Source organism: Pteropus alecto, unplaced genomic scaffold, assembly GCF_000325575.1.
Source record: "Pteropus alecto unplaced genomic scaffold, ASM32557v1 scaffold164, whole genome shotgun sequence".
Classification (NCBI taxonomy): domain Eukaryota; kingdom Metazoa; phylum Chordata; class Mammalia; order Chiroptera; family Pteropodidae; genus Pteropus; species Pteropus alecto.
In genome coordinates this window covers 1,514,720-1,542,591 of record NW_006439568.1, presented here as the reverse complement: position 1 = coordinate 1,542,591, position 27,872 = coordinate 1,514,720, and the positions used below count along the sequence as shown (strand labels likewise).

At 32.7% G+C, this 27,872-nt stretch overlaps 1 protein-coding gene across 3 annotated transcripts in view; it reads right to left on the bottom strand.

The window, feature by feature from the left end:
• Window positions 1-524: 524 nt before the first annotated feature.
• The window catches only part of TBC1D23 (TBC1 domain family member 23), a 48,120-nt gene continuing 20,772 nt past the window's right edge, over window positions 525-27,872 (bottom strand). For 2 of the 3 annotated variants that reach the window (XM_006916547.2, XM_025050120.1), the window contains 14 exons: window positions 27,261-27,385; window positions 27,129-27,175; window positions 26,374-26,477; window positions 24,927-25,049; window positions 21,677-21,769; window positions 19,321-19,491; window positions 17,326-17,368; window positions 15,352-15,461; window positions 11,340-11,479; window positions 9,980-10,024; window positions 6,960-7,048; window positions 4,493-4,628; window positions 2,996-3,190; window positions 525-2,172 (listed from right to left, as the gene is read on the bottom strand). In XM_006916547.2, coding sequence (XP_006916609.1) covers window positions 2,091-2,172; window positions 2,996-3,190; window positions 4,493-4,628; window positions 6,960-7,048; window positions 9,980-10,024; window positions 11,340-11,479; window positions 15,352-15,461; window positions 17,326-17,368; window positions 19,321-19,491; window positions 21,677-21,769; window positions 24,927-25,049; window positions 26,374-26,477; window positions 27,129-27,175; window positions 27,261-27,385 — 1,503 coding nt within the window. In that variant the 3' untranslated portion in view covers window positions 525-2,090. The remainder of the gene's footprint in view (window positions 2,173-2,995; window positions 3,191-4,492; window positions 4,629-6,959; window positions 7,049-9,979; window positions 10,025-11,339; window positions 11,480-15,351; window positions 15,462-17,325; window positions 17,369-19,320; window positions 19,492-21,676; window positions 21,770-24,926; window positions 25,050-26,373; window positions 26,478-27,128; window positions 27,176-27,260; window positions 27,386-27,872) is intronic. The other variant, XM_006916548.3, reaches the window with a different exon arrangement.

The window sequence follows — 27,872 nt, the reverse complement described above, 5'->3', positions numbered from 1 at the left end:
TAATTCCCAGGGAATGGGAAGAGAGAAAGGGACACTTTCTCTTTTTAGTCACTCAATGTCTTTGAGCCTTGGTTTTCTCAATTGGAAAATACAGAAAATAATACCAACCTCAGAATATTGCAACCTCTGCAATCCTGAGTCCATGACAGGTGGCTATCCCAGAGTGAATTCTAGTTCTGTGGTTAGTGAGCCAATGAAGGGAGGATGAGCTACATAAGTGCCTAATACAATCAAGGAAATGTATTTTCATTTAATATTCATGACTAATACCTGTGGTGTTATTACAGATAATAAATTGTATTCAAGAGAAGTTCAATGTACCACATGTGGAATTTAACATCATTAGTGTTAAACTACCTCTTTCCCCATCCTCATCTAGATGAACAGAAATAGGAATCTAACACTTTCAAACCTGAAATCTGAACATTTAAATTCTACTGAAAGGATAGCCCTTGATTTTTTGGTATCTACAGACTTACAAATGGGGAAGAGGAGAGAGAGCGTGACTGTCATGAAGAATAAAGTTTTGAGCAAACAGTACTGGTTTATTTACAATTGTAATTTATAAACGATAACACAAACATCTTTACATTAATATTATGAAAAAAGTCCCATTGCTGAAATGGGCAAAAAATGAGACTTCAGGACATTTCTAAAGGGGGCACCAAGAAAAGGAAAAAAATACAGTTGGAGGAAGAGTTATAAATACCAATTATTGCACTAGGTGCAATTTCATGCAAATGTCTTCAACCATTCAAGTAAACTGTTTTTTATTAGATATCAGAATAAAATATCTTGAACTATGTTGCTTTTTATTCACTTGATTTCCATTAAGTAAATTAAAATAACTGGCTGCAAACAGGGTACATCTAAATATTTCTTTTATCAACCCCTTAGAGATAAACCATTACATTTTAAGACATGGCAAATTATAAGGATTTGCTACTTCCCAAATAGATTTTACCAGAAGTCATTCCATGGTCTCAAATATGTTTCTGGGTTTCTCTTACCTAATGTGTCTAATACGAACCTTGATAAATTAAATTGAGGAAGCTGTAAAATAAAGCAGATCACTTTACAGTTTTGTCATATTAAGAGAATGAAAATAGTTTCAAAGTACTGGAATTTTAGTAAGACAAGACAAAAACTAAAGAAATTTCAGAAAGCGATGATAAAAACAATTGTAGTTTATACGGCTCTCTGATTATTTAGCTTTTATTTAAGTGGGTATTAGTGTGGTCACAGACCATTATCTCACCAAGGATAATCAGTGTGGGTTCAACACCCGTTTTGAAATATCCCAAATCAAATATTCCATTTGTAATAAAGACCAATGACATTTTTACAGATACAATCTGTCCCCAAAATGTTAACTATCATCTTAACAGGCCTACCTACTTATTATAAAGCTTTTAACTGTTCCTTAGAAACCATTAGGATGAAGTTTAGTATCTGAAGCACTTCATGTTCAAATTATTAGCTAATGATGCAAAGATGATTTGGAAACTGATGTTTCAACATTTCACTAGCTGTACTGAATTTCCGAGTTGGCTGGAATCTTCATCCATTTCATTAAAAAAGATTTCACTCTTTAACAACAAACAGCAGGCTATTAATCTATGTAATTAATACTTTTTCGTTTCTGATGTTGCTCAGTGGGTAAAACTAAATGTAGTAATTAAAGGGGTCTCTTCAACTAACTCTTATCTCTAATTTAAGTGAAGACACTGCAAACACATATGTGAATGGTTGTTTCTAAATCTGAAAGTGATGCATGTTCCCTTAAAACAGCTCTTCAAAACAGAACTGTATTCTGCACCCTTTGTTCATAAGGGCACAGGGTCAATTACTTCAAAGTCATTTAATAACTGACCTTAATAATTAATTATTTTACAAAACCAAAAATGCAAAAGAAAATTTAAAAATTTTTTTAACTGTCCAGAGATTGATAATAATAATTTATACTTTTCAGACCGCTATTCAAACATCCCATGAGCAAATCAAAAGTCTCCAGTTAGTATTCAGTCAGGAAAATATGTCCATGTTTCTCTCAGTTGCCTTAATTTCTTTTGGAATAATTTTTCTTTATATTAACTTTCCAAAGCATCCAAAACTTTCATGATCTGTTGTTTTATGGCTTTGGTAGCATCTCCTGCATTTGGAATCAAATACCTGTGAAGAAAAAAATTATATATAAATATAGTGCTTTCTCTTTAGGACTCAGCTTAGATGTCACTTCCAGTAGGAAGCTTTCCTCAACCTACAAAGCCAGCAGAAATGCACTCCTGTGTACTCCCCTTAACTTATATTAACATATACTCAAAAGCATATTCCAAAAGAAAAATCTAGATGTAAAAACAAGGTGACATTTCATATAGTTTAGAGCAAGGTGAAATGGACTGTAGATTAGGAATCAGCAGGGCTATATTTGGTTCTATCACTAGCTGGGTGTAAAGATTTGGAAGTCATTCAACCCCTCTTAGTTTCACATTTTTATCTACAAGATCAAAGATGGTTTAGTTTCAAGATCAGTGTGGTATATGGCCCTTGTACCAGTCCATGAACTATTTGTCATGGTCCACAATGAGATAAGGAGCTTATGCCAAACTGTGAATGAACTAGACCACTCAGTACACTGCTTAGTTCATTGACAGTTTTTCAAAACAAAAATTATTTGATGAAAGAAAAAAATATTGCCTTACATTCTGAGACAAACTTCTTATTTGATTGCAAACTAGCATTTAGTGTAGTGCTGGTGTAGATTATTCCTAAAGACCCTGCTGTTAAAAACTTTAATTAGCTATGGCACTTACTGAAATCATGTGCTAATGGCTAAACCACACATAACTAAAGACATGGAAGAAAAAGCAAAGAATATTAATAAATGTGGTTCAAGTATCGTATTCCAATATCTATTCCCCAAAATAGAGAAATAAACCACATTTAATAATGAACTAATTCAATAAGTCAGGTATTATCCTAAGAAAAATCTTACCTTTCAATTGCCAGGATTTCTATTCCCGAAGCACTGCTGTTTCCATACTTGAAGGTAATTAGCTCAGGATGTTTCTTTTTGGACGTAATTTTAACTACAGAATTCAGCGCTTGTCGAGACTGTATGTAAGCCAATCCTTTCCGGGAAAGAATCTCCCTTAAACAGTACATATGTGTTGCAGTAACCAACAGATGACTTGAGATGAAAAAAAGCATAAAAAAAAAAAAAAGCAATGTTTTAAAAATGTCATTCAAAACAGTTGTTACTTAAACAGCCCAAATTATAAATATTCAACTCCAGATGAAATTACTTTTGAGTGAAAACATACATCTAATAGATAATAAGCTATCTAATAAAAGCTTTCAATTTTCCCTTAGCTGTATACAAAATTGTTTTATTACCAGATAAATCTTATAACTGTTTAAAAGCAAAGTTTTAATATTTTATAAGAAAAAATAAAATACAATTAGATATCATTAAACTAATAAACAGATTTTTTAGAATCTATTCTATATGTTATATGGAATATGCTACTTTTCAGATTTTTAACAGTATGTCTATATTCATAAAACATTGTCTTTTCAACACACCATAGCATATGCCTAATATTGAAGACCACCTAAGCAATAATTGGGCTGCCTTACATATTTCATAATATTCAATAGCTGGATCCTGAAGGCAAAATGGGCAGAGAATTATTTAAAAAAAAAAAAACAAACCCTAGTGTTTCAGCTCACTTTTAATATAGTGGTAATATTCATGTACTTTTGGATAATACAGTAAGACAAATATCAGACAAGTCCAGAACGTGGGACATTCTGCAGAACAACTGGCCTAGACTCAAAGGATTCATTCATCATGAAGAAAAGGGGTAAGTGGTAGTTGACGGTAGTACTTTGTACACTGGGTGAGACCACATAGATAAAACAGGCAAATGCAATGTGTAAACCATGACAGGATCTTAGATCAGGGAGAAAAAAAAAAAGACTACAAAAGCTTCTTTGGGGAGCATTCCGAAAAACCTGAGTATGGTCTATGTGCTGAATGTTAGTTTTTAAAGTTTTTAAAGATGTGATAATGATACTGGAGTTGTGTAAAAGAATGCTTATATTCTTAGATTTATACTATATTTAAGGGCAGAGTCATATCTGTAAGATTCTTGTACATAGTTGGACAAAAGGGAAGTATATGTGTACGTGTGTAAGTATATACACACATAAAAAAAGATGGGGTAATGTCAAAAGAAGTTAAAAGCTGATGAACCTAAGAGAGGCTCAGAAAGGTATTCAATTGTTTCTTCATCTTGTTTAAAATTTCAAAAAAATTACATAAAAGTATTTTTAAAAATCAGGACATATAATACATGTTGACAACCACACAGAAGGGAATTATTTTTTATGGTACTTGGATAAATAAAATTTCTCCTACCATTTAGTTTTATATTATTAACTTCCTTAAATTCAATTTTACTTCCAAAGAAGACATTTTTAAAAGTACCTAGGAAACATGTGTCCATTTTCTTTTACTTCTTTACAAGGAAAATGATGCTTGATATCTGGCTTGTTTATCCAAGTCTGAATGTTTACAACCTCTTTTCTATCATCATCTGACATTGAAGAACTGTCAATTTCATCTATAAAGAATTTAAAGAGTTAAAAGTGGGTATTACCAACTTTAAAAATGATACATTTCTCAACAGCCTGAAAAAAATTTTCAGTAGTATTTTAAACACATAGATTGGAAAAAAAACAATCAATTCTAGTCTTACTACTGTATTTCCTTATGCTACTGGTACTAATACAGAAATGTTGTTATGAAAAATCACTCTATATGGTAAGAGAGTTAGGTACAAATGTTGAGAATACACTTTTAAAAGATTAAACTATCTGAGAATTTTAATTTTTGATTTAGATAACATAAGTATGATGTATGACTAGTTTGTAGAGAGATGGTTGAATTACCCAATAATAAGCACCTATCTTGAGATAAATAATACTTTTTTTCATGAAATAGAAAACATTCTAATTATTTTGTTTTTCTCATTTAAGAGTGGGCAATGACTCCCTAGGGTTAATAATTATAAATGTCCTTCCCTTTGCTTTTTAAGAAATACCTTAAAATATAGAGATAAAATTTAAAAAGGAAATCTCATATTCCAGCTTAAAAAAAAAAAAAATGAAGCTTTAATATATCTCCTCCTGATTATATTCCCCCTTTTTCCCCCCACTAACAAATAGTGATGATCTAAATTTGGTGTTATCGGTTCCATACTTGTCTTTAACCATATGTGAATATCCCTAAATAATATAGTGTTTTTATTTTAAGTAAAATTTATATAAATAGACTTTTCAATTGCATTCTTCTCTAACTGCTACCCTACTCCCAACACTAAAATTTACCCATGCTCTAGTTCTCATTTTCATTACTGTGCAATTTTCCAAAGTGTAAACATGTATATATAAATATATGATACATGTGAATATACCATAATTTATTCATCCATTTGCCTTTCTCCTTTGTTAATTAAAGAAGTCGAGATATTCAGAGAGACAGATAACAGGAAGATGGCAACAGAGAGGGTGGGGGGAAAGGGTAAGAAACAATTAGAAATAGCATGTAGAAAATTGTATTTACCTCAATGAAAGTTTTCTGGAAAGTGATTTTGTAATATATATTAAAATGTCAAATGCGATTATCTATAATCTAGCAACCTTACTAAGAATTTACCCTCTAGATGTACTTGCAAAAATTCATCTACATATATGTATAAAAATATCTGCTGCCATTTGAAACAGAAAAAAAACCCCACCAGTGTCAACTGAGGGAAGGCTGATTAGATTATGGTATGTTCATATGGTAGAAACAGAACTGAATTACACAGGCTGGGATGGAAAATATGCGACATGTAGCACTAAGTAGAAAAAATAAGGTGAGATTTAGGAGTATTTTTTTCTCCTAAAAAATTTTCTACATTTATATACTATCATTTTTTTCAATACATGTATTAATATTATGATTACTTAATCAGAGTAATCTGGGCAGTGGGATTATGGACCAAAGTAATGTTATTTAAAAAAATATAAAGTGTGGAGAGTGGATTGTAAACTGACAAGGTTCTTGCAGTCTTCCAGGGCAACCAAAGGGTTCCTCCCCTCTACAAACTCTTTCTGAGAACAAGATAGTACAAATGTAGCCACAGGCAGATAAATAAGATGAAATCCATGAGAAAATGAGGCCTCAGAGAAGTAGAAGAAACAATGTTACTATGCTTTAGAGAAACTGCTTATGCCAGCAGCAATTGTATGTTCTTGTATAAAAGCAGCTTGCAAAAATAAAACTGCACCATTGCTCCACCATCAGTGGAGAGTGGACCTTTTGACCCCAGCTTTCTGTCTTCTTTTTCTCAATCTCCCACCGTTCCCACTCAGGTTTACTTTCCAGGGCTGCGCTGGACGTGACAGGATTTACCACTTGCTGGACGCAGCAATAAAGACAACCAACCACACAGAGGATGACAAATTTCCTTGACACAATATCCCCATCTTGTGGCCCTTTAGGATATTGCCTCCAGTTTCAAAAGGCTCTTTTCAGATGTCTGTTTTGGAATTCTCTGAACTTCAGTACCACAACTCAGTCTCCTAGGTAGGTAATCAGGGGATTTAAATCCATGGATTTAAATACTATCTCTACACTGATGATTCCCAGATTATTAACAGCTTAGACTTTTCAACTAAAGTCTCCTATAATCAACTGCCTACTCAGCATTTCTGCTTGGATTTCTAATAGGCATAACTTAAGAAGTCAAAAATTGAACTCATAGTAGAAAAACCACACTCTTCAATCTCCTCTACAGAATCTCACTGTCCTTTTTTTTTCTTAAAGCAGTTTGCTAGTCCCAGAATAAGCTCTATAATCACTCCTGGTGCTTGAGGAAAACAGCCTATAGATAAGTGTATTACTACACCTGTGTCGTATTCTTCTTCATCCCCAATGCTGAACACAGGCTTTACACCACGGTAAGGCTTGCCCACTCTGTCACTGCTGCTCACATGCCTATATTTAAAAAATTTTAGGGGGGAAATCATCACTTAAGTCATCAAAAATTTTTCACCAAGTATAATTTGAATATTCAAACAAAATGTAAATGTTCTTTGTCTGCCCATGTACCACCCATGTTTAGGATAGCTATGTTAAGGAAATTGAAATGCGACAAGAAGATATGTTAGCAAAAGTGGCATAAGGACTTGGTAGGCTGAATGCTTTCAAATCTCTAAAAATAAAATTTGAAACAATTTTAATATTCATTTTAAAACCAATGCCTAGATCTGTGTGGCCTCAGAGAAACTGCTTAACCTCTCTCTCTGTGCTTCTGTTTCCTCATCTGTAAAATGGTGATAACAATATCTACCTTTCGTCATTATTTTAAGAATTAGATCAGTTAATATTCTATAAGCCTCTTAAAACAGTGCCTGGCATATAGCAAGTGCTACATACATGTTTGTTAGACAATACACATTATGAAGTCAAATGTTCAAATTCTAGGAGGAGTGCTTAAGGCTTCCCATATGGGTGAAAGTGTCTTAAGGTTTTTCCTCCCATTTTTTAATGCTGTTACTTCTTTCACATAAATGTCAATAACCCATGAAAATGAATCTTCAAGTGGAAGAAGCACTAACATGATTAGTTCTCCAGGAAGTACGAACCTCTCTTTAATATAAAAATTTAATCCCATTACTTTTCAGGTAATCTCAAATAAACAAGAAGTAAAATTAAAATATTTTGGCAAACTACTATGTTCCTGGGGGAGAAGCACTGTTATTATTAGTAGTATAAAGTTCAGTTAAAACTAGTATGAAGAAAACTCGTGGCTTTTTTGGGTCATGTATCAAAAGATAGTACAAAGTAGGGAAAAAAAATCAAGTTAAGTGTCTTAGTCTTAGAATTCAATTTTTCCAGAAGATGGATATCAAATATTTAAAAATTTTTCTTAATATCTTTTATCAATAAAAATCTTATCACAACTTAATTTTGTTGAAATAGGCTTAAATCTCTATCTATCCCAAAACATTATTCCTCAATAGAAAACCAGTAAGAGGAGTGTATAATCAAATACTCTGGGAATTATAAGTTAGGTTAATCAATACATAGCTTAAAGTTTGATTATGTTAAAATTGTAATCGTTTGAGTTTATGTTAAAATATATGTAATGTAAAGTCCTGTGAATTATCAAACTACGCTCATCAGATAAAAGAAAGTTAAAATATTTATAAAACTCAGATTCAGCTTTCTTACAAAAGGCAAAGACAAATATAGCATTATCTAAAAATACTTTAGTGCCATCTAGGTTATAAAATTATATGAGATTAATTTACTGGTTCTCTCCTGATGTAAAAGCATAATTTAACTGCCTGCTATAACATAAAAAGATAATGTTTATAACATAAAAAGACAATGTTTATAGTAAATGTCTGAACCAGAAACTGAGTATGAAAAAGGAGACAAATCAAAAAGAAACAAGCTATTCATTCTTAATCTAGATTTATACTACAATGGAGTTTTTATAAACAAGATTGATAAAGATTATTGAGATAGTTCTTAAAAGACTGGTTAACATGTAATGAAATTCAATGGCTGGACTTTTTTTTAAAAAGCAGTACATCTATACTTTTTTAGACAAAGTAATAACAGAAACATCTACAAAATAGTTTGACCACATTTTAATTTACTAAGCTCAGAAAGAAACCCAATTCCTTCTAATATTCCACTAAATTCTATTCTCAAAATAGATAGATATATCTGTCTGCGGACCAGAGAAGATAATTTAAATTTTTAAAAAATTAAAAATTGGGGAGAAAAATTGGAAATTAAATTAGACTAATTCAATGGTTCTACTACAAGAGAGAGCAGAAAGATGATTCACAGAATATCATTTTAAAAGATGTAATTTCCTTTAAAATAGTCTGAGAAAAAATTATACTAGAATCCTATAATTGGCATTGTGCAGGAAGAGTCACAGCAAATAAAAACTCTGATCAGTAAGTTGAGAGTAAACAGTTGTTTTTTAAAATGCTGAAAATATTCAAATAACCTGAGAAAAAGACAAGTCCATTATTCCAAAGCTTAACTTACATTTAAAGTGTAACTAGATTTTCTTTTAAAATGGCCATAGGTATTGTGCTATAATTGATATTCTAATTTAAATTGCAGAAACTTTGAATGTAAAAACTGTAAAGCCATACAGAAGTATTAAGTAGGTAAAGTCCTTTTGTTCATCTTAATTGAAGATCCTTTCAAACTTATGGAATCTAATGATTAGGACCCACCCCATCACACTGGGGCAGAAAAGAGAGGGATTATACATTAATATGTCCACTATGACCTAATTTCTTTCAATGAAAGCCAAAAGTAGAACTTTAGAACTGCTGTTCTTTGGAACCAATTTATATATTAACTCACCAACTTAAATACACATATCTTATTAAGAAAAAATCTGAAGACATTATAAAATTACATACTGTACATGAATTAAAATTCTGATCCAAGAACTGTGCCTTTTTTCAGTTGCTATAATTTTCTCTACTGTTATAGCAGGAGACAGAAGCAAATGATCTCCAAAGCTAATACTCTGCTAACTCTGAGACTATATATTTACTTTGTTTCACCTTCCTCTGTCGCAAAATAAAAGCTGCAGGTTTTATGAAATTCTTGGGTTTGAATGTACTTGATTTTCAACTGAGGAATAGGAGATATAAAGAAACATGCAAGAAAAAAATTTAATGATCAAAGCAAAACAAAAAACAAAAAAAAACCACACAACAACAGAAAGAGATCAGCATCACATACTCCTAAAGCAGAATGAGAAAAGTTTAGCCTTTGTAACAGCTACATGAAATTTTAGCCAAGACAGCATGAGGCTTACAGACACTATGAAGCATGCTAAAGGAAAAAGATGGTCCATCAAAGCTGCTCTACTCATTGGCTTACCGCTCTGTACATGTTCTGTCTGGCCAAGGAAGATTGAAAGACATTCTATAGCAAATTGAGGCAGAGGACAGAACAAAATGATTATAAAAAAACATAACAGCTCTAAAACAAAAATATAGTATAATCAGCTTTTTAAAATCCAGAGTGTATATTACAAAGAAAATGTTTTGATCGCCCCAAGTACAAAGAAAAAATTTGTAAAAGCTAGTTTCAAGTGACTCTAACAGACAATAGTCTTTTCAATTTAGTTATCACTAGTTCATTTTAAAATAAAATTAATGTACTTAAAAATAAAAATTTAAATGTTCATGCTACAAGATGTAGCAATAATAGTACCCTAATTCAGAAGGTACTAAAAGTAAAAAGGCTAGACTTTTGAGAGCAGACATATTTTAATGAGCAAAAATAAATCAGCCTTCATAAAATACTTTAATATTATTTATCAGTTGACCATTTTAAACAAGATACAATTTTTTAGATTAGTGAAAATAATCTATTCTCTTTACTATTCACTAAACAGGAAAAAAAATGTACTGTACTATATGTATATGTACTAAAAAAAAAGAAATAGTAAATTCCTGACATTCAGTTCTTAAAGTCAAACATTTCAACTTCTCTAGGAAACTGTAAGACGTGAGAGTGAAATTAAATACTATAACACATTTCCAAGAGCAGGCTTGCTTAGACACAAATTCTGCACTGAATTATTAAGTTAGCTTTGAACTCTAGGAACAAGAAAGATCGATTAGACTGATGTATGAAAAAAATATATTGTGCACTGACAGTTCCAGTAAAAAACAATACAACAGATATTCTTAAACTTGCTTTTTATTTGTTAGCTGTGTCCTTCATTTGTAATTCATGGGAAAACAGCAGTCTGTGAACAAAATTCTATGAAGATCTGAAACCTTAAACTTAAGAAAATGGGTTTCTACTTTATTTTGTATGACCAAATTTTCTAAGTTTTAAATTCCTGTAGCAGAAGGAGTTCCTGCAATGAGATTACTGCATTTAGATGATTCTCACCCATCTGACATGTGGGAAATAGCTACCATATGAAGTGTAATACAAATAATGGCATTTAAATATTTTTATAATGAATGGCATGAAGTGACAGAATCATTATTTATATGTTATTCTGAGCAATAGGCGGAAAGAAAACAATGTATAGGCAATTTCACAGCAATAAAAGACATCTCTGCAATTATAATGAAAACTGGAACCATCTAATAAAAAATATACTTTATCATCCTTTTCTAGGACACATTCAATTCAACTGATACTTACTCTAAGATATTTTTCTTTAGTTTTAACTACTCATCATAAATTCATACCAAACAATTTAACATAAGCAACTCACCGGTCCACAGGAGTTGATGTATTTTCAATAAAACTGATAACTTTTTCCCTAACATTAACAGATTTTGTCTTCAGAGCAATAGTCATTTTATTTACTAGTGATTTCATTCCTCTATCATTTGAGCCATTAGAAGATTCACCCTGAAAAAAAAGAAAATAAAGAAATGCTTTCCAAATGATCAGCAGACATACTACTGCTTAAAGGTTATCTAGATGTTATGGACTGAATTGTGTGCCTCCCTCTCCCCTAAATTTATATGTTCAAGTCCTAATTCCCAGTCCACCTCAGAAAGTGACTGTATGTCCTTTAAAGAGACAATTAAGTTTAAATGAGATCATATGGGTGGGCCCTAATCCAATCTGACTACTGTCCTTATAAGAGGGGGAGACATCACAGATGGCACCTGCACAGAAAAAAGGCCAGGTGCAGACGCGGCAAGAAGGCAGCACCTGCAAGCCAAAAGAGAGGCCTCAGGAGAAATCAAACTTGCCAACACTTTGATCCTGGACCTCTAGCCTCCTGAACTATAAAAAAATAAATTTCTGTTGTTTAAGCCACACAGTCAATCATATTTTGTTATGACATCCCTAGCAGACTGATACACTAGGTGAAACCATTTCAGGAATGGAAAGCAAAAATAAAAAATGAGGATATATATGTTATACATATAAATGTGTGGAGTCTGAAATTACCTTCCTTACTCAATAAGCAATAAAGTTATTGTCCTTTTCTTAACTCAGATTAGTGTCTAAAAATAAGCAAAAATATACAACAAGCATACCTCGGAAGTATTTTAGGTTCAGTTCCAGACCACTGCAATAAAATGAATACTGCAGTAAAGCGAGTAACACACATTTGTTTCCCAGTACATATAAAAGTTATACTTATACTGTGCTGTAGTCTACTAAGTATGCAATAGCCATTATGTCTAAAAAATGTACATACCTCAATTAAAAAACATTGCTAAAACATGCTAACTAACATATGACTCTTCATTGAGTCATAATCTTTTTGACTAGTGGAAAGTCTTGCCTATCTGATGTTGATGGCTGCTGACTGATCAGGATGGTAGTTGATGAAGGTTGGGGTGACTCATTGTACATCCCACTAAAGCTCTTGTGTGACCAGGTGTATTGTCAAAGAGCAGTAATATTTTGAAAGGAATCTTTTCCTGAGCAGGTCTCAACAATGAATTTAAAATATTTAGTAAAGCCTGTTGTACACAGATGTGCTGTCATTCAGGCTTTGTTCTTCCATTTAGAGAGCACTGGCAGAATAGATTTAGCTAATTCTTTAATGCCCTAGGATTTTCGGAATGATAAACAAGCCCTGCCTTCAACTTAAAGTCAATAGCTGCATTAGCCCGCAACAAAAGAGTTAGCCTGTCCTTTGAAGCTTTGAAGCCACGCACTGACTTCTCTCCTCTCTAGCTATGACAGTAATGGATGGCCTCTTTTTCCAATATAAGACTATTTCATCTACATTGACAATCTGTTGTTTAGGGTAGCCACCTTCATTAATTATTTTAGCTTTATGTACTGGGTAACTTGCTGCAGCTTCTACATAAGCACTTGCTGCTTCACCTTGCACTTGTTATTGGAACAGCTTTTTTCCTTAAATCTCATGAACCAGCCTCTGCTAGCTTCAAACTTTTCTTCTGCGGTTTTCTCATCTCTATCAGACTTCAGAGAATTGAAGAGAGTTAGGGCCTTGCTCTGGATTAGGCTTTGACTTAAAGGAATGTTATGGCTGATATGATTTTCTATTCAGATCCCTAAAACTTTGGCCATAAGGCTCTTTCACTTTCTTATCATTTGTGTGTTCACTGGAACAGTACTTTTTTCTTCAAGAACTTTTCCTTTGTATTCACAACTCGGCTAACTGGCTCAAGAGTTTCAGTCTATCTTGGCTTTTGACATATCTTCCTCAATAAGCTTAATCATTCCTAGCTTTTGATTCAAAGTGAGAGACTCTTCCTTTCACTTGAATACTTTAGGTTATTAATTGGCCTAACTTCAATATTGTTGTGTCTCAGGGAACAGAGAAGCCCAGGAGAGAGAGAGATAAGGGAACGATCTGCTCAGAAAGTGCCCTAGGATTTAGGTACTCTTTGATGGAAAATTATACAGATGTTAAAAAAAAAAAAAAAGAAAATTTAAAAAAGCATTTTAAAATGCTAAAAAATGCTCATAATTTCAGTAAAAAGGCAGAAAATAAAATTATGTATACATTCTGATCACTACATTTAAAATAAAATACTAAAATACACATGCATTAAAAAAGATTTGAAGGCAATATTTCAAAATATAAATAGCTGTTATCTCTCCTAGGATTACAGGTAATTTTGTTTTTATACTTTTCATATTTACATATGATGCTACAACAAACACATGTTGTTTTTATTTCTAAGAGAAATAAGGCATTAACTAAACACCACCAAAAAAAAAAAAATGCTTCTATTTCCATATCCAAGTTCAAAACCAAATTATATTAACTAGAAATTCTTTGGCACTTTTGAATATAACCCATCTTTAAGACAATTTCTTTGCCAGCGTCAATCAATGTTTTTCAAATTTGAAGATAAAAACTTTAACAGAATATCCAATGTTGTGGGTGGGAATATAAATCAGAATTATGTTTTTTTGGAGGGTAATTTGATAATGCAGAATTCTAAGGATATTGATAAGTAATCTTTTGATCAGTTATTCTACCTCTAGAACTAAATCATGACATATGCAAATACATTACTATAAAAGTTAATTGTAGTAGTGTTTATAACAGAAAGATTTGAAGCAATGTAAAGATTGAACGATAGAGGACTAACAATAAATTATAACCATGTAATGGTATACTATTTAGTTATTAAAAATGAAAATGGCAAATGTTTATTAAATAAATGGTGATCACATGAGAAGAACTCTTATATACCTAGAGGATCAAGTTGAAAACTTAACTCTCAGAGAAGTCTTATCTCCTGATAATTTGACAATAATTTGCTCTGACTTACATGGCTGAAGATAAACCTTAATTAATATATCTAATGAATTCTAATTTTATTACTACTATTAAATACGTAAGTGATAGGTTTTACACTTCACATTCATTTGCACATTTAATTTTCATGTCATCCTTGTGAGGAAGGTTCTGTTACTACCATCTGTATTGCATGGATGAAGAAACCAGGGCTGAAAAGATCTTACTGAAGATCATAAAGAAAATAAGTCATAAAGATAAAACCTGAACACCCCGGTATATCAGACCCATAAGCTCAAGCTAGAAACCATGACTCTGTACTGTATTTCCCTTCTATTTCTGTTTTAAAAAATAATCATTAGGTAGATCAGAACTGTTACTTGTTAAGAAAATGATTTAATGACATCTAACTCAACTGACATGAAATACTGAAAAAGTACAAAAGACTTATTGCCCAAATATTTCCAAAGTAGAATAAAAAAATGGAATTATCTACGATAGCAAAATCCTACAGTAATGCACATCTCGATAAGTAAAAATTAAATATAATGGGATTGGCAATCAGTTCCTGTCTTCTTCTGCCTGGCCCGTTCTCATATATGGGTGGACTAAAGTTTTAATCATGTAAGTTTGTGGTGGGGAGGAATACTGTAGGCAAGAGATGGGACCATACACCTCAGTATTATCCTGGCCTAAACTAACTGGGAAATTCCTAGAACCAGCTTACTTCAATGAGCCAGCTAATCATACAACTCAGAATGATCTCCACTGATATTTAAGCTGGAGCAAAAAATCTGTCACTAGGTGATACCAAACTGCAGCTGGACAAGGAAATATCTGAATTCAGCAGGTGAACCTCCAGAACTCCTGACTAGTTTGGCTGTGTAGGCCTGCTTCACCATTTCATTAAATATGACTCCTCACTGTATTATGTTGGAAATATTTTGACTCTGTTTATGATATGGTGGGGATTTAGTAATTAATCACCTTTTCTGGGCACCTATCTGAATCTGGTGATATATTTGACACAGACACTTACATCAACAGAAGAATTGATACTGCTCCTTGAGCCTGAGGTACTAGCAATCCAATGGCCATATCCATTTTCTGGTCCATCCACATTAATGTCTGCCAAGTGCTGCTGCAGCGCTTAAGAAAAATAAGAAAAAAAAAAACACCCAAAATATGACATATCAACCCCTTTGGAAAGATTACCAGAGAAGTATAATAAATGTCATAGCTGAATGAAAAAGGATCCATAGACATAATCAGAGGTATTTCTTTCTGCACCTTTGAAAAGGAGTAAAGGACTCCAAGCTACAGAAGGCCTTCTTCTCCCTCTACTCCTTCCTCCTAAAGTCCTCTATACACATATGACTTTATGACTTTTCTTAATTGACCCTAAGGGTGACAACTAGTGTATATATAGGCTTGACATTTTCCTCTTTGGAAGGTAATCTTTCGAGTATTAATACATGGTCTCAGCAACATTTTTATGACATAAAAGATTAAAAGAAAACCTATGGTGGCTTTTGTTTAATCATAAGGAGACATCAACTAATCTTTGCCATAATAAAGAAGCAATCTTAGGCATTGACTGCTATGGAAAGAGAGGTTATTCTTGAAAAATAAAGAGTAATTTACAGTTTAGAAAAAACATTTCTAAAACCTAGACTATATTATAAAAGAATGTTTTTCAGACACTTTAGAGAACAAGCTTAACAACCAAGTTTAGTTAATAACACTGAGCCTATACTAGCTTAACACTACTTATTAAAATAATCCCTTTGGTAGATCACTCTGTGTGTGAGCCTCAAAGGTAGTTAATTACCAGGCCATGATATACAGGAGCTAATCATAATCCTTGCTGATATCAACAAAGACCAAGAGGAAATAGGTCTTTATCTACCAAAACTTCTAAATTATAACTTAAGAAGATTAGGTCAGAACTAAATTCTTGTAAGACTCCCACGATTCCAGCTCGAGATTCTACTACCTTCAACAAATATTAATTTGGTTTTATTATTAATTTTCCCAATATTTCCAGGTCAGTATTTTTATATCCCTTTTCCTAAGACAAGATTTTTATATTTTAATTGAAATATATTTGACATGTAACATTGTATAAATTTAAAGTATACATGTTGATTTGATACATTTATATATTGTAATACAAATTACCACTGTTAAGATAGTACTTATATCATCTCACATCACATAATTACCATTTCTTTTTCGTGGTGGGAATAATTAAGATCTGGTCTCTTTTGCAACTTTGATGATTATAATATAATATCACTGTCTATATTAACTATACTATACATTAGTACTCCAGGACTTATCTACTTGTTGCAAATTTGTCTCCTTAAATAACATCTTTTGTAAGAAATAAAAACTGTTTTGTAAATCTTATTACCCTGACCTAATTGTTTATAAGTTCTCAAATATTTGCCTGCAGATATTTTGTCAATTACTTTACTATCCTGGTTTAGCAGATATTAGTCTGCAGATTTGAAAACATCAGCTTTATTTGTTTTATCCCACTGAGCCAACATATTTTTAGCAACTAATACCTTCAAGTAGTTAAAAAATAAAAGGAAAATAAAACAAAACAAAAACAGCAAAAATAGGAAGGGTATACAGTGAAAAGTAGTCCTCTCATTTGTTTCCCAGTCCTATCTATTCCTCTTCCATAGAGACAAATCATATGGGCAGTTTTTCATGCATCTTTACAAAAATATTTTTTGCAAATACAATCTAATTAAATATCTATTTATGCAGTCTTCCATTAAGCAAATACGATCTAATTAAATATCTATTTAGGCAGTCTTCACTCATTTCAATTGCTTATTATGTTTGTCTATATGTCCTGCTGGCCTTGGCATTTCTGAAAATACTGAATGACTGAAGAGATAGTATACCCATTAACTAATTTGGTCACTACAAATCAGGTCTGATAATGCAATTTCCTCTGAAAAGTGGAGAGAAAGGGATTAATAAATTAAAATCTTACCCATAAAGCCTCCACTAGCAATGCTCACATATTCTTTATTTTTCTGTAATGGAAAATAAAACTTAAATTATTCTAAAGTGCAATTTAATTAAAACTTCTGATAATTCTATGAACACTGACAATGTAATAAAAGGTTACATGTTAAATTTCTGGACTTTTTCCTTTCTTCGACATTTTGGATTTTGGCACAGAGAGGTATATATCTTTACTTGCATATTGTAATGTCTGGTGCTTGGGTGGGAGAAGGGAACAACTTTGTGGCTGTTAACAAGACTAATTTTATTTACATTATAGTTCCAATAGTGCAATAAAGAGTCAAACCGAAATCAGTTAAATTGTGTTTGGGGATGTAATTAGAGTGGTTTTTAAAAGTTTTCAAAATATTTTATATCCTTAATAAAAAGGAAATATAACAGAGAATATTATAGCTAACTATGAAGAAATGACAGAATGTTACCATTTTACAAACTACTAAAAATTAATGGATCTAAGCAATGATAAACAAGAAAAAAAACAGACACAAAAATGAGATATCTGAGCCGTATTCTCCTCCTGATGGACATACACAACACCCAAGACCTCCTATTTCTCCCAAAAATAATCTGATCAAGTCTCAACATCTAATTTATCAGTTTATAGGAAACACCAGGGACAGACCCTGATAAATGAAACCATAAGAATGCAATCAGCAAAATCCAGAATGTGGGTAACTCCATAAGACAAAGTATTTTCCAACAAACACATGCAAGGAAAAAAGTGAGGAAAGAGAACCTATAAATCTATAAATTAAAAAAGACTAAAAATATATCAACCAAGTACAATGTCTTGTTTGGATCCTAGGAAAACCTTTGAACACTAGATTTTTTTATAATAGAGTTTAATAATGATAAAGTGATTGTCTTTATAAAGTTTATAGGATTCAAGTCTCCCTATTTTTAAATTTGTTTGAAATTTTCCATGATAAAAATTGGGAAAATTTTTCTAAAAATCAAGAACTGGAATTACAAAAAGTTCATAGTAGTCTACATTCTTGCCATCTGAAAACCCTCACAATATAGTTTATACCAGAACATTTTTAGAATAGGTCAAGTAAATTTTTAAGTAAAATAAATTTGAGTCCCTTTCTATTCTGTATGTTTTTAAAATCTTTAATAAGATATAAAATTATTTTACAATCCCTCGCTCATATATTTCATTCCTTCTCTCATTTTGTCTTTCAAGAATTCTGTCTTTTATACTAATTTTCTCAACCCAGTGTCCCAGTAAAATAAAACATGAATATAAATGGACCCAACTTGAGTAATTTGTGCAACACCATGGCTACTGTCTTCCTGATTCCATAGTTCAGGGTCATATAAAATGAGAACTTTAATGTATAAACTACCAAAGAATACCTAATAAACAACTATTTTTATAAATTAAAAGCCATCAGTGAGTGAGGCTTTGTAGAGAAGGGAGAGGAACAGATTGCATAAAATTACGAATACAGATGAGTTGTACTGAAGACAACATGCACAAAAAAGGTGGGTATGTGTCATATATTTATTCAATTTCAAAGTGAAGATATTAAAATGAATTATACAGCTCTTGCAAAAGGTACTAGGGCATAAATAAGCATGAAATCAATGCAACAGAATAATCCAGAAATAGATGCTGATGCATAGAGGAATTCAGTATATTAAAAAGGTGGTGTTTCAAATTGATAGCACAATTGGTCAGCTATCTGGAAAAAGTTTTTTGATTCCTGCCTCATGTCTTACAAAAACATTCCAAATGGTTCAAGACTTAATCATAAAAAACAAACAACAACAAAGAAAACAAGTAAGCATGCAATAAAAATCTGGGGGAGAAGACCTTTCTTGACAAGACACAAAATCAACAAAGAAAAAAATAAAGATAAATTTGACAATGTAGATTAAGAACAAAAAAGTATCTATGAGAATTTCTTAAAAGTGACAGCAGTAACAGCAAAATTAAAATAATCTGTCAGCATACCTGTAAAAAGTGTGCCAGGACCATGTTCATATACATGTCTTCTTCTTCTCTGCCACTGCCCATGAAACAGAGGTGCTCCCCACCAGCAATGGAGCCAGACTCAATGGACTGCTTCTGTGCTTCCAGCAAGGATTTTACTGACTGTGCAAATTCGGATGGATTCTGAAGCATCTAGACAATTTTTTAAAAATTAAAAAAGTGCCAAGCCTGCGTTTCACGAACATTTGCAAAATCTGAAATATTTTTTCAGAAAAAAATTTTAATAGCCACTATGAAAACAAAAAAGGCTCTTATAAAAAAAATCTGATAAGAAAAAAGATGTATAAATATACCTATAATACATTAAAACAGGAGTTGACACTGTAATTTAAAGCCAGAAAAAAATCTGTGGTTATTATTTATTTCTTAAACAATAAGTGTGGTATCCTCAGGTATCAGGACAAGAAAAGTTTAACACTGAGTGAAAAGGTCCATGACTAAAAACAATGCAGCAAAAAACAAGCTTTATTTCTTATTTCAACATATATGGCAAACCATATATTCCTTAGACAGTAAGAAATAGCAGAAGCCTTTAATTTATCAGCACTACTCTAGATAAAAGGATGAGAAAATTTCTTACCCTCAAGGAAACAAGTAAGCCAGTAACTACAAAAATTTGTTAAAACTGCTATACTGGGGCTACCTAAAAAAAGCACAGTGAAAACCCAACAGGAAAATGGATAAACCACTGAAGCAAGTTGTAAAACAAACAAACAAACAAACAAACAAACAAACAGCACACTTACAAAACGATGCTCAACATCACTAGTAATAAATTTGTTAAAACTGCTATACTGGGGCTACCTAAAAAAAGCACAGTGAAAACCCAACAGGAAAATGGATAAACCACTGAAGCAAGTTGTAAAACAAACAAACAAACAAACAAACAAACAGCACACTTACAAAACGATGCTCAACATCACTAGTAATTATCCCCCATTCTTATAAAATAAAAAATTGGTGATTCCTAATAATGCTGATGGTATGAAACAACCATTCGCATTACAGCTGTAAAGTGTAAACTGGTTCAGCCTTTTTAAAGGGCAATATGACAGTCTCTAGTAACATTTTATATACCTACACCCCTCAAACCAACAATTCTATTTTTAGGAGGCTATTTTACAGAAATATTTGCATGGGTTCACAATGTATGTGTAAGGATGTTAACTATAGCATTGTTTATTATAAGAAAACTAAACAATCCAAATGTACATCAATCAACTTATAAATTATGGTATATCTATACCATAAACCACTGTACAGCCATTAAAGAGAATGTACTTAAGTGAAAAAACAAGTGAACTGACGAGTGAAAAAAGTGAAAAAAGTGAACAAGAAATATGTAAATATATATTAAAGGTCTGAAAGATTAAACAAGCTGTTAATAGCAGTTAACTCTGGAGAGTCTCTGATTTTTTAATTCAAGTATTCATGAATCACTTAAGTAAATTTTTAAAATAAGCATAAAAGAAGGACCATCTAAGTCTTCCTGGATGAATTAAGAGAAAGGCACAGAATTCACTTTCAGGATGCAAACAAGCTAGGGCTGCCTTCTCCAACTACAGTGCCCCAAACTCTCTGGGTTGTTTTACCTCCATATTCCATGAGTCTCCTCTCACTACCTAGGCCCTTCTACGTGCCCTTTCACCCTCAGCGTCAACTTCTTCAGACAAGTTGGGAAGAGGGCATGGTCAGCAAAAGAAGTTACTCTTCTTTCTGTCTTCTGCATCCCTGAGGCTCTACTAACTCTGGAGTGGCTTAAATGATGTCAGTCCTAGTTCTAACAACTGCTCTAAATAACTCTGACAGTTTTTATTTACTTCATCCACTTCTTCAATTAAAGTGACCCGAGGATAGCAATCTTAACAACTCAGCACCACAGGCCAGATACTACCCTTACTAAATATTAGTTTATTATATACATAAGTACTCATGATGAAAAAAAGGCTTAACGTAAAAAACTTTTGGATTACCCAATTATATAAGCGCTAATATTTATAGAGTACTTACTAGGTGCAAGGCACTATGCTAAGTGCTACATCAGCTAGCTTGTACTAAGAGTTTAGAATTTACTGACATAACAAAGGTAAGCAATGGTAAGCCATAATTGTTTTCATCTACCCTTTATGATGCCAAAAGCGTGTCCTGGGTGAAACGATAACTTGAGAGCAACACTTTTGTCATAAGGGCAGAAACTGCCTCCTTAAGCAGAAAGACAGACATCCTTAATCAGGTACATGTATATTTATGGGCTAAAGAAAAAAAATGATTTCTTCTCTTATGTTTAAAAAAAATTTTAATCAGCACTTATACTAACCAGATCTGAATCTAAGTGAAAAGCAGTTGATAAATGCCCAGCATTATACTGTTCTGCAGGACGGCAATCCACCACAAAGAACCGGACTCCTTCCTAAGAGAGAAACATGTGACATACTGAAATTTGCCACAAGGGTCACATTTTACACAATAAAATATTAACAATTAACCAAAGGAGGGGGAACAAGTTTATTAAAAAATAGATCTCACAAAGAACCAGGAGGATCCAATCAGTATAGATGCAAGAACATAACCTCAAGATCTTAAATAATTTTATTGATTTTAAAAGTGAAAACATTTTATATATACTGTTCTTGACCAAAAAATCTTAAAATACGTAGGAGAATGTCAGTTTGAGCTATAAAACTAATTACAGTATATCAGAATTTAATTTTTTAATGTGTATTATGTTAAATACATTTTAAAAACCCATATAGTTAAAAACATAGACATAGATACAATTCTTATTTCTGCACATCTACAACAATTCACGTAAGAACTAAATGTTTTGGGTCAGGTGAGTTTCTGCAATGCCAGTTGGAACTGAGGAAGTTCACGAGTCTTATCAAACTGGATTATACATTTTTGTGTTTTTAAATAATAGTTCTAATAAGAAAAATACATGAAATGCTTGTTTTAAAAAGATGTACTGTAAAAGGTATCTTTCCAGGCCCATTCCTTTTCCCTACTTCTTGGAAATACATCCCACCTTCCAAATACACACACATACACACAGTTAAATGATGCGATACTAGTAATAAAGAATATATATTTAAAAAACTGGCTCATTAATTTTCATGAAGACAGCAATGGACAGAATATTATGTTACATATCTTCAATTCTTTTTTGTTATATGCTTTATGGCATTAAACCATGTAATTCAATTAGTTGTATAATTATCCAGAATGTAACTGTTAAATGCTAAATTCACCCTTTTAAGTACTTAATACAACATTTTGTTGCTTTGTTAAAACATGAAAACAGATTTAACAATTCACAAAAATTGGCATCAAAAATAATTGCTGGGAACCAAAATGACGTAGATGATAGAGGCTCTGTTCATTCCTCTAGCGACCAAATCAAAGTTGTGACGGAAACCAGGAGCAGCAGCAAGGAAAAATCGCCTGAGATCTTGATGAACAAGCCATACAACTAAGGAGAAATCCAAGAAAGCACTCTGCAATGGCAGAAGGTAGGACAGGGTGAGGACGTGGGGCTGCCTGGTCTTGAGCAGCTGAGTGAGATGGAGGCTGCAACAACGGCACACGCCTCTTAAAGGGGCCACGTCTGTGAGTGGATTTTCGCGGTGACAGACCTGCTTGCTCTGAGCACCAGTGCCTGATGGGCTATGCACAGGGGCACCAGGGACTTACAGGGAGACATTGTAGGAGTGAGGGCCAAGGGGAGACTTGCTCAGTACAGAAGTGCCGGCGGTATCCATTGTTCCCTGTTGAGCCCTCCTCCCTCCCAGTGCGCAGACACAGCACTGCCGTTGCCGTGAGGTCATCAGATTGGATAATAGAGGTTGCTCCACCCAGAGGATTCCCTGAAACCCCACCTCCCCCAACTCGTGGCCCCACCTAAGCTACATCCAACCAAAAGAGAGAACAGAACACAGATCTAGGAATAATGGGGTTAAGCAACCTAACAGATGCAGAGTTCAAAACTCTGGTTATAAAGATGTCAGTGAACTTAAGGGAAGTGTAGATAAATTCAGTGAGAACTTTAACAAAGAGATAAAAAAAATAAAAATGGAAATGCAAGTTAAAAAGTGAACCAGTCAGAAATGAAGAACACATTATCTGACATGAGAATTATATTAAATGGAATAAACAGAGTGAATAAATAAGAAGATCAAATAACCTATAAAGAAGATGGGAAAGTGAAGGACACTCAATCAGAATGGCAAGAAAAAAGAAGCCAAGACTACCATAATAATTTAAGAAGCCTATTAAATGTAAAAATATCTGTGTCACAGGAGTACTTGAAAGAGAACACAAAGCTGAAGAGCTATTTGAAGAAATAATGATGGAAAACTTCCCTAACCTGGTGAAAGAAATCAACATACAATCCCAGAAAGCTCAGAGTCCCAAGAAAGAGGAACCCAAAGAAGCCCATACCAAGACACATTATAATTATAATGCCAAAGGTTAAATACAAAGAAAGAATATTAAAAGCAGCAAGAGAAAAGCAGATAGTTACCTACAAGGAAATGTCCATACGATTGGCAGCTGATTTCTCTAAAGAAACTATGCAGGACAGAAGTGCTTGGCACAAAAGATTCGACGTGATGAAGATCCAGGATCTACAACCAAGAATACTTTATATATCAAAGCTATCATTTAGAGTTGAAGGACAGATAAAGAGCTTCCCAGACAAAAATAAACTGAAGGAATTTATCACCACCAAGCCAGTATTACAGAAAATGTTGGAGGAACTTCTTTAAGAAGAAAAAACATGTATCAAAAACAGGAATAAAAAATGGTAACAACGACATTCCTATTAATAAGTATGAAATGGAAAAGAATTAAATGCTCTGACCAAAAGATAAGGTGGCTAAATGGATAAGAAAACAAGACCCCTACATATGCTGCCTACAAGAGACTCAGTTCAGATTAAAAGACACACACAGACTAAAAGGAAGAAGATGGAAAAAGATTTTGCCTTGATGGATCTAGAAGGTATTTAAGTCAGACAGAAAAAGATAAATACCATATGATTTCACTTATATGCGGAATCTAAGGAATAAAAAGAACAAACTAATCAAAAACACACTCACAAATATAACGGACAATTTGGTGACAGACAGAGGGGAGGGGAGTTTGGGAGGCTGGGAGAGTGGGGTGAAGGGTTAAAGAAGTACAAATTAGTAGTTGATGGATGGACACAGGGATGGGGAGTACAGTATAGGGAATATAATTAGACTGAATACATTGGCTAGGTGGAGGATCAGGGGAGGGAGGGAGCAATTGGAGGGGGAGACCATTTTACGAACTATAGAGATGTCTAACCAATGTACTGTATACTTGAAACTAATTAAAAAATTAATTGTTGTCAACTAAAATAACACCCAAATTGGCAGTTTAAAAATGACCATCTGGACAGAAGATTTAACACATTAATCATCAAAAAAAGTAAAACAGCCACATTATTGTAGTAAATTAATTTTGTGGAAATCAACAAATGGAGAAAATGTTGGCTCCTTAAAGGAGACAGTCCTCTGACAAAACTGTGGGTTTTCTTTACTTACCTCCTGCAGCTGATTTGCCTGAAGGATCTCTGACACAGAGATGGCCAGACAAAGAGCCTGACTCAGATCTGCATCGTCATCCTTAATTCCCAGTAAAGTACTACCAAATAGATGGTGATTATCCTGTTTGAAGATAAAAATTTAAAACACTATAAATAAAAAAAAAATCAAATTTTCCTCCTAAAGATATTCTTAATAAACCATGATAAAAGGTAAAATAATTATATAACATCCTTGAGTCATGTGATTTCCAAAACTTAATATGCTATCAGCTCAAACTCACAAAAAAGGCTATAAAGTCCCTGTCAGAGTTCACACAAAATGAAATGAAGTAACACATTCTGCATGGCTATTTTCTATACTATCACCTACAGCAAATATTATTTTACATGGCTACTCACTTTTTATATTTTAATAAAAACAAAAATATGGCATAAATGAATTGTATAAATTATGTAAAACACTGATGAATAGCCTGCTCTAATTAGCCAATGCCAGTGCAGATTATTTACTATGTTTGAAGAATAAATATTGGTCCTCTCAGATGACTGAAAAGAATAAAACTTATTTATCATCCAGCATCCTAAACCACTATCCCACCATCTGACTTACTCAGCATTGTTGGGAACTAAGTTGTTCTACAGAATGCAATTATTAAGATGGCTAAATGAGTCCCTAGAAACAAATCTCCTTTTTAATTAATTAGTTTCAAGGGAAATGTTATGAAAAGGTTTCCTTCCAAAACACACTATACTGAGTATAATTTAACCTTGTCTTAATGTTTCAGTGACATGATGACTACCAAACTAGCAATTATTATGGTAGAATGACCTAAAAAAAAAAAAAAAAAAAGACAATGCTGCTCTCTTGGGCACTTGAGGTCACAAAGCAGTATGCATTACTAGTTAAGATATTTCTGTGCCTCCTCCACTATTAGTTTTTGCTTCCTGGAGTCTTACTTTCTATGTTTCTAATATGGTGCCCTTTTTCTTAAATGCACTGGTCTGGTTTGAGAAAGGCTGTAGGGAGGGGCTAAGTGACTCATTTTTCCATACAAGATAGCCCTGCATCATTAAAAAGTTGTACAAAGCTGAACTCCATATAAAGGAGGCATAATTATTCATGCTCCGTAAAATTTTTGTAATATAATTTTTAAAGTTAAGAAAGCACTAATTTAGGAAATATCTCATAATCAATTTTCTAATGATCAGAAATAATCAGAGCAGAGGTGAAATGATTCCTAGCATATTTGTATACTATCTTTTTTAATCTGTTTGTTCCTTCACCAGGGAGTAGTAAAGGTGAAAAATCACACAAAACTGAAAAACATAAAGACAGAAAAGAATGCCAACCTAGAGTATTTTAACTGAAGTAAATACAACATAAAAAAATAGAACTATGTACAAAATGTGAAATACTGAATAGCTGGTCATTTCTTGTCTTATACCTTTCTAAATGAAGCTGGTGTTTTACTGCAATAATACTGAGCCAGAGAGAAAAGGTCTTCTATATCTTCTAGATTCAAACTGGATGGAGTTTTTTCCAAGAATTCTGAAATAGGATTATAAATATGACAACACTTAAAAAATTGCTTGTGAGGACTACAATGAACATTATTTATGTATCAAAGCTGGAATTTCCTTAACATAATAAAAGCTATATAAATGGAATCTCAACAGTAATGCCTTTAAAACTGCTTGGGGAGAAGTGGATTTCTCCAAAGGAGCAAAAATTGTTAATGCAATTCTGCTGTTTGTGAATGGTGGTGTCAGGCAATCAAATCAAATTCATTAGCCTTGACCAGAATACTGTGATTTATTTATTGAACAAACACCTATTAGGTGCCAGGGCCTCTGGAAATAAAAATAACCAAGAAATAATTCCTGAGTTAAGGAACTATGTCTTGTGTGAATATTAAAAGGTAAATTAAGGAAAAAAGAAGAGATGGGGAGACAGGGAGAGATTTTATTTAAACAATGAAAACCAAAGAAACAGATATGGAAAGGAATGAAAGAGTGGGGAAAAAAAAAAAGGAATGAGGATAGCAAAACTGGGGAAAACGGTCTAAGGTTTGTATCTAAAGAATGTGTAAGAGTTGAATATAACCTCAGAGATCTAATCTACTAAATTTATAGATGAGGAAACTGAGTTTAAGAAAATTAGGTGACATGAAATAGTTTCTCTACATTAAATGATACTTACGGATAACTTCTTCTTTGCTGTCAGATTCTTGTGCTAAAATAACTTCTCTGTAAAAAAAGGTCAAATGAATTAAAGTGAAATATTAACAGAGCACCTTGAGAATAAAGAGAAAAAAATTAACTTGATACTTACTTTGCATTAACAAGGATTATTAACATTAAGAAATAAATAAAAAATGGATCTGCTTGTTGTAAATATCCATCCCATATTGCCTGAGTGACTTCAATGGAACAGTAACATGCAAAAAGACTTCCAAGCTGTAATCAGAAAATCAAATGACAAATGTAAAACATTAGAAATGACTTGTTCTTTTAAAAGTATTAAAGCAAATACATAAGTAACATTATATCAAATTATCTGAAATTTAATGTGTACTTTAATTTTAGTGTACCTAATCCAAAGGCAGAACATGTGGATTCAAAGCACAATGGAGGCACTTACCAGCTGTGTGACATAAGGCACAAAACTTAACCTCTAAAGCTTCCATTTCTATTTCTGTAAAAAGAAAAAAATCCTAGTAATAGTACTACCCATCTAACACTGTTGTGAGAGATAATTATCCTAGAATATCTAAAGTAACACCACATATCTGCCATAGCATAACTAACATAATTACCTACAGAGCTCCCTAAGGGTAACTAGTATAATTATTACAGTACTTAACTTACAAGGTAATTGTAAGGATCAAACATGCTAAATTAACAGCACCTAAAAAAAATTTAATGACAATATAAATGTGAACCG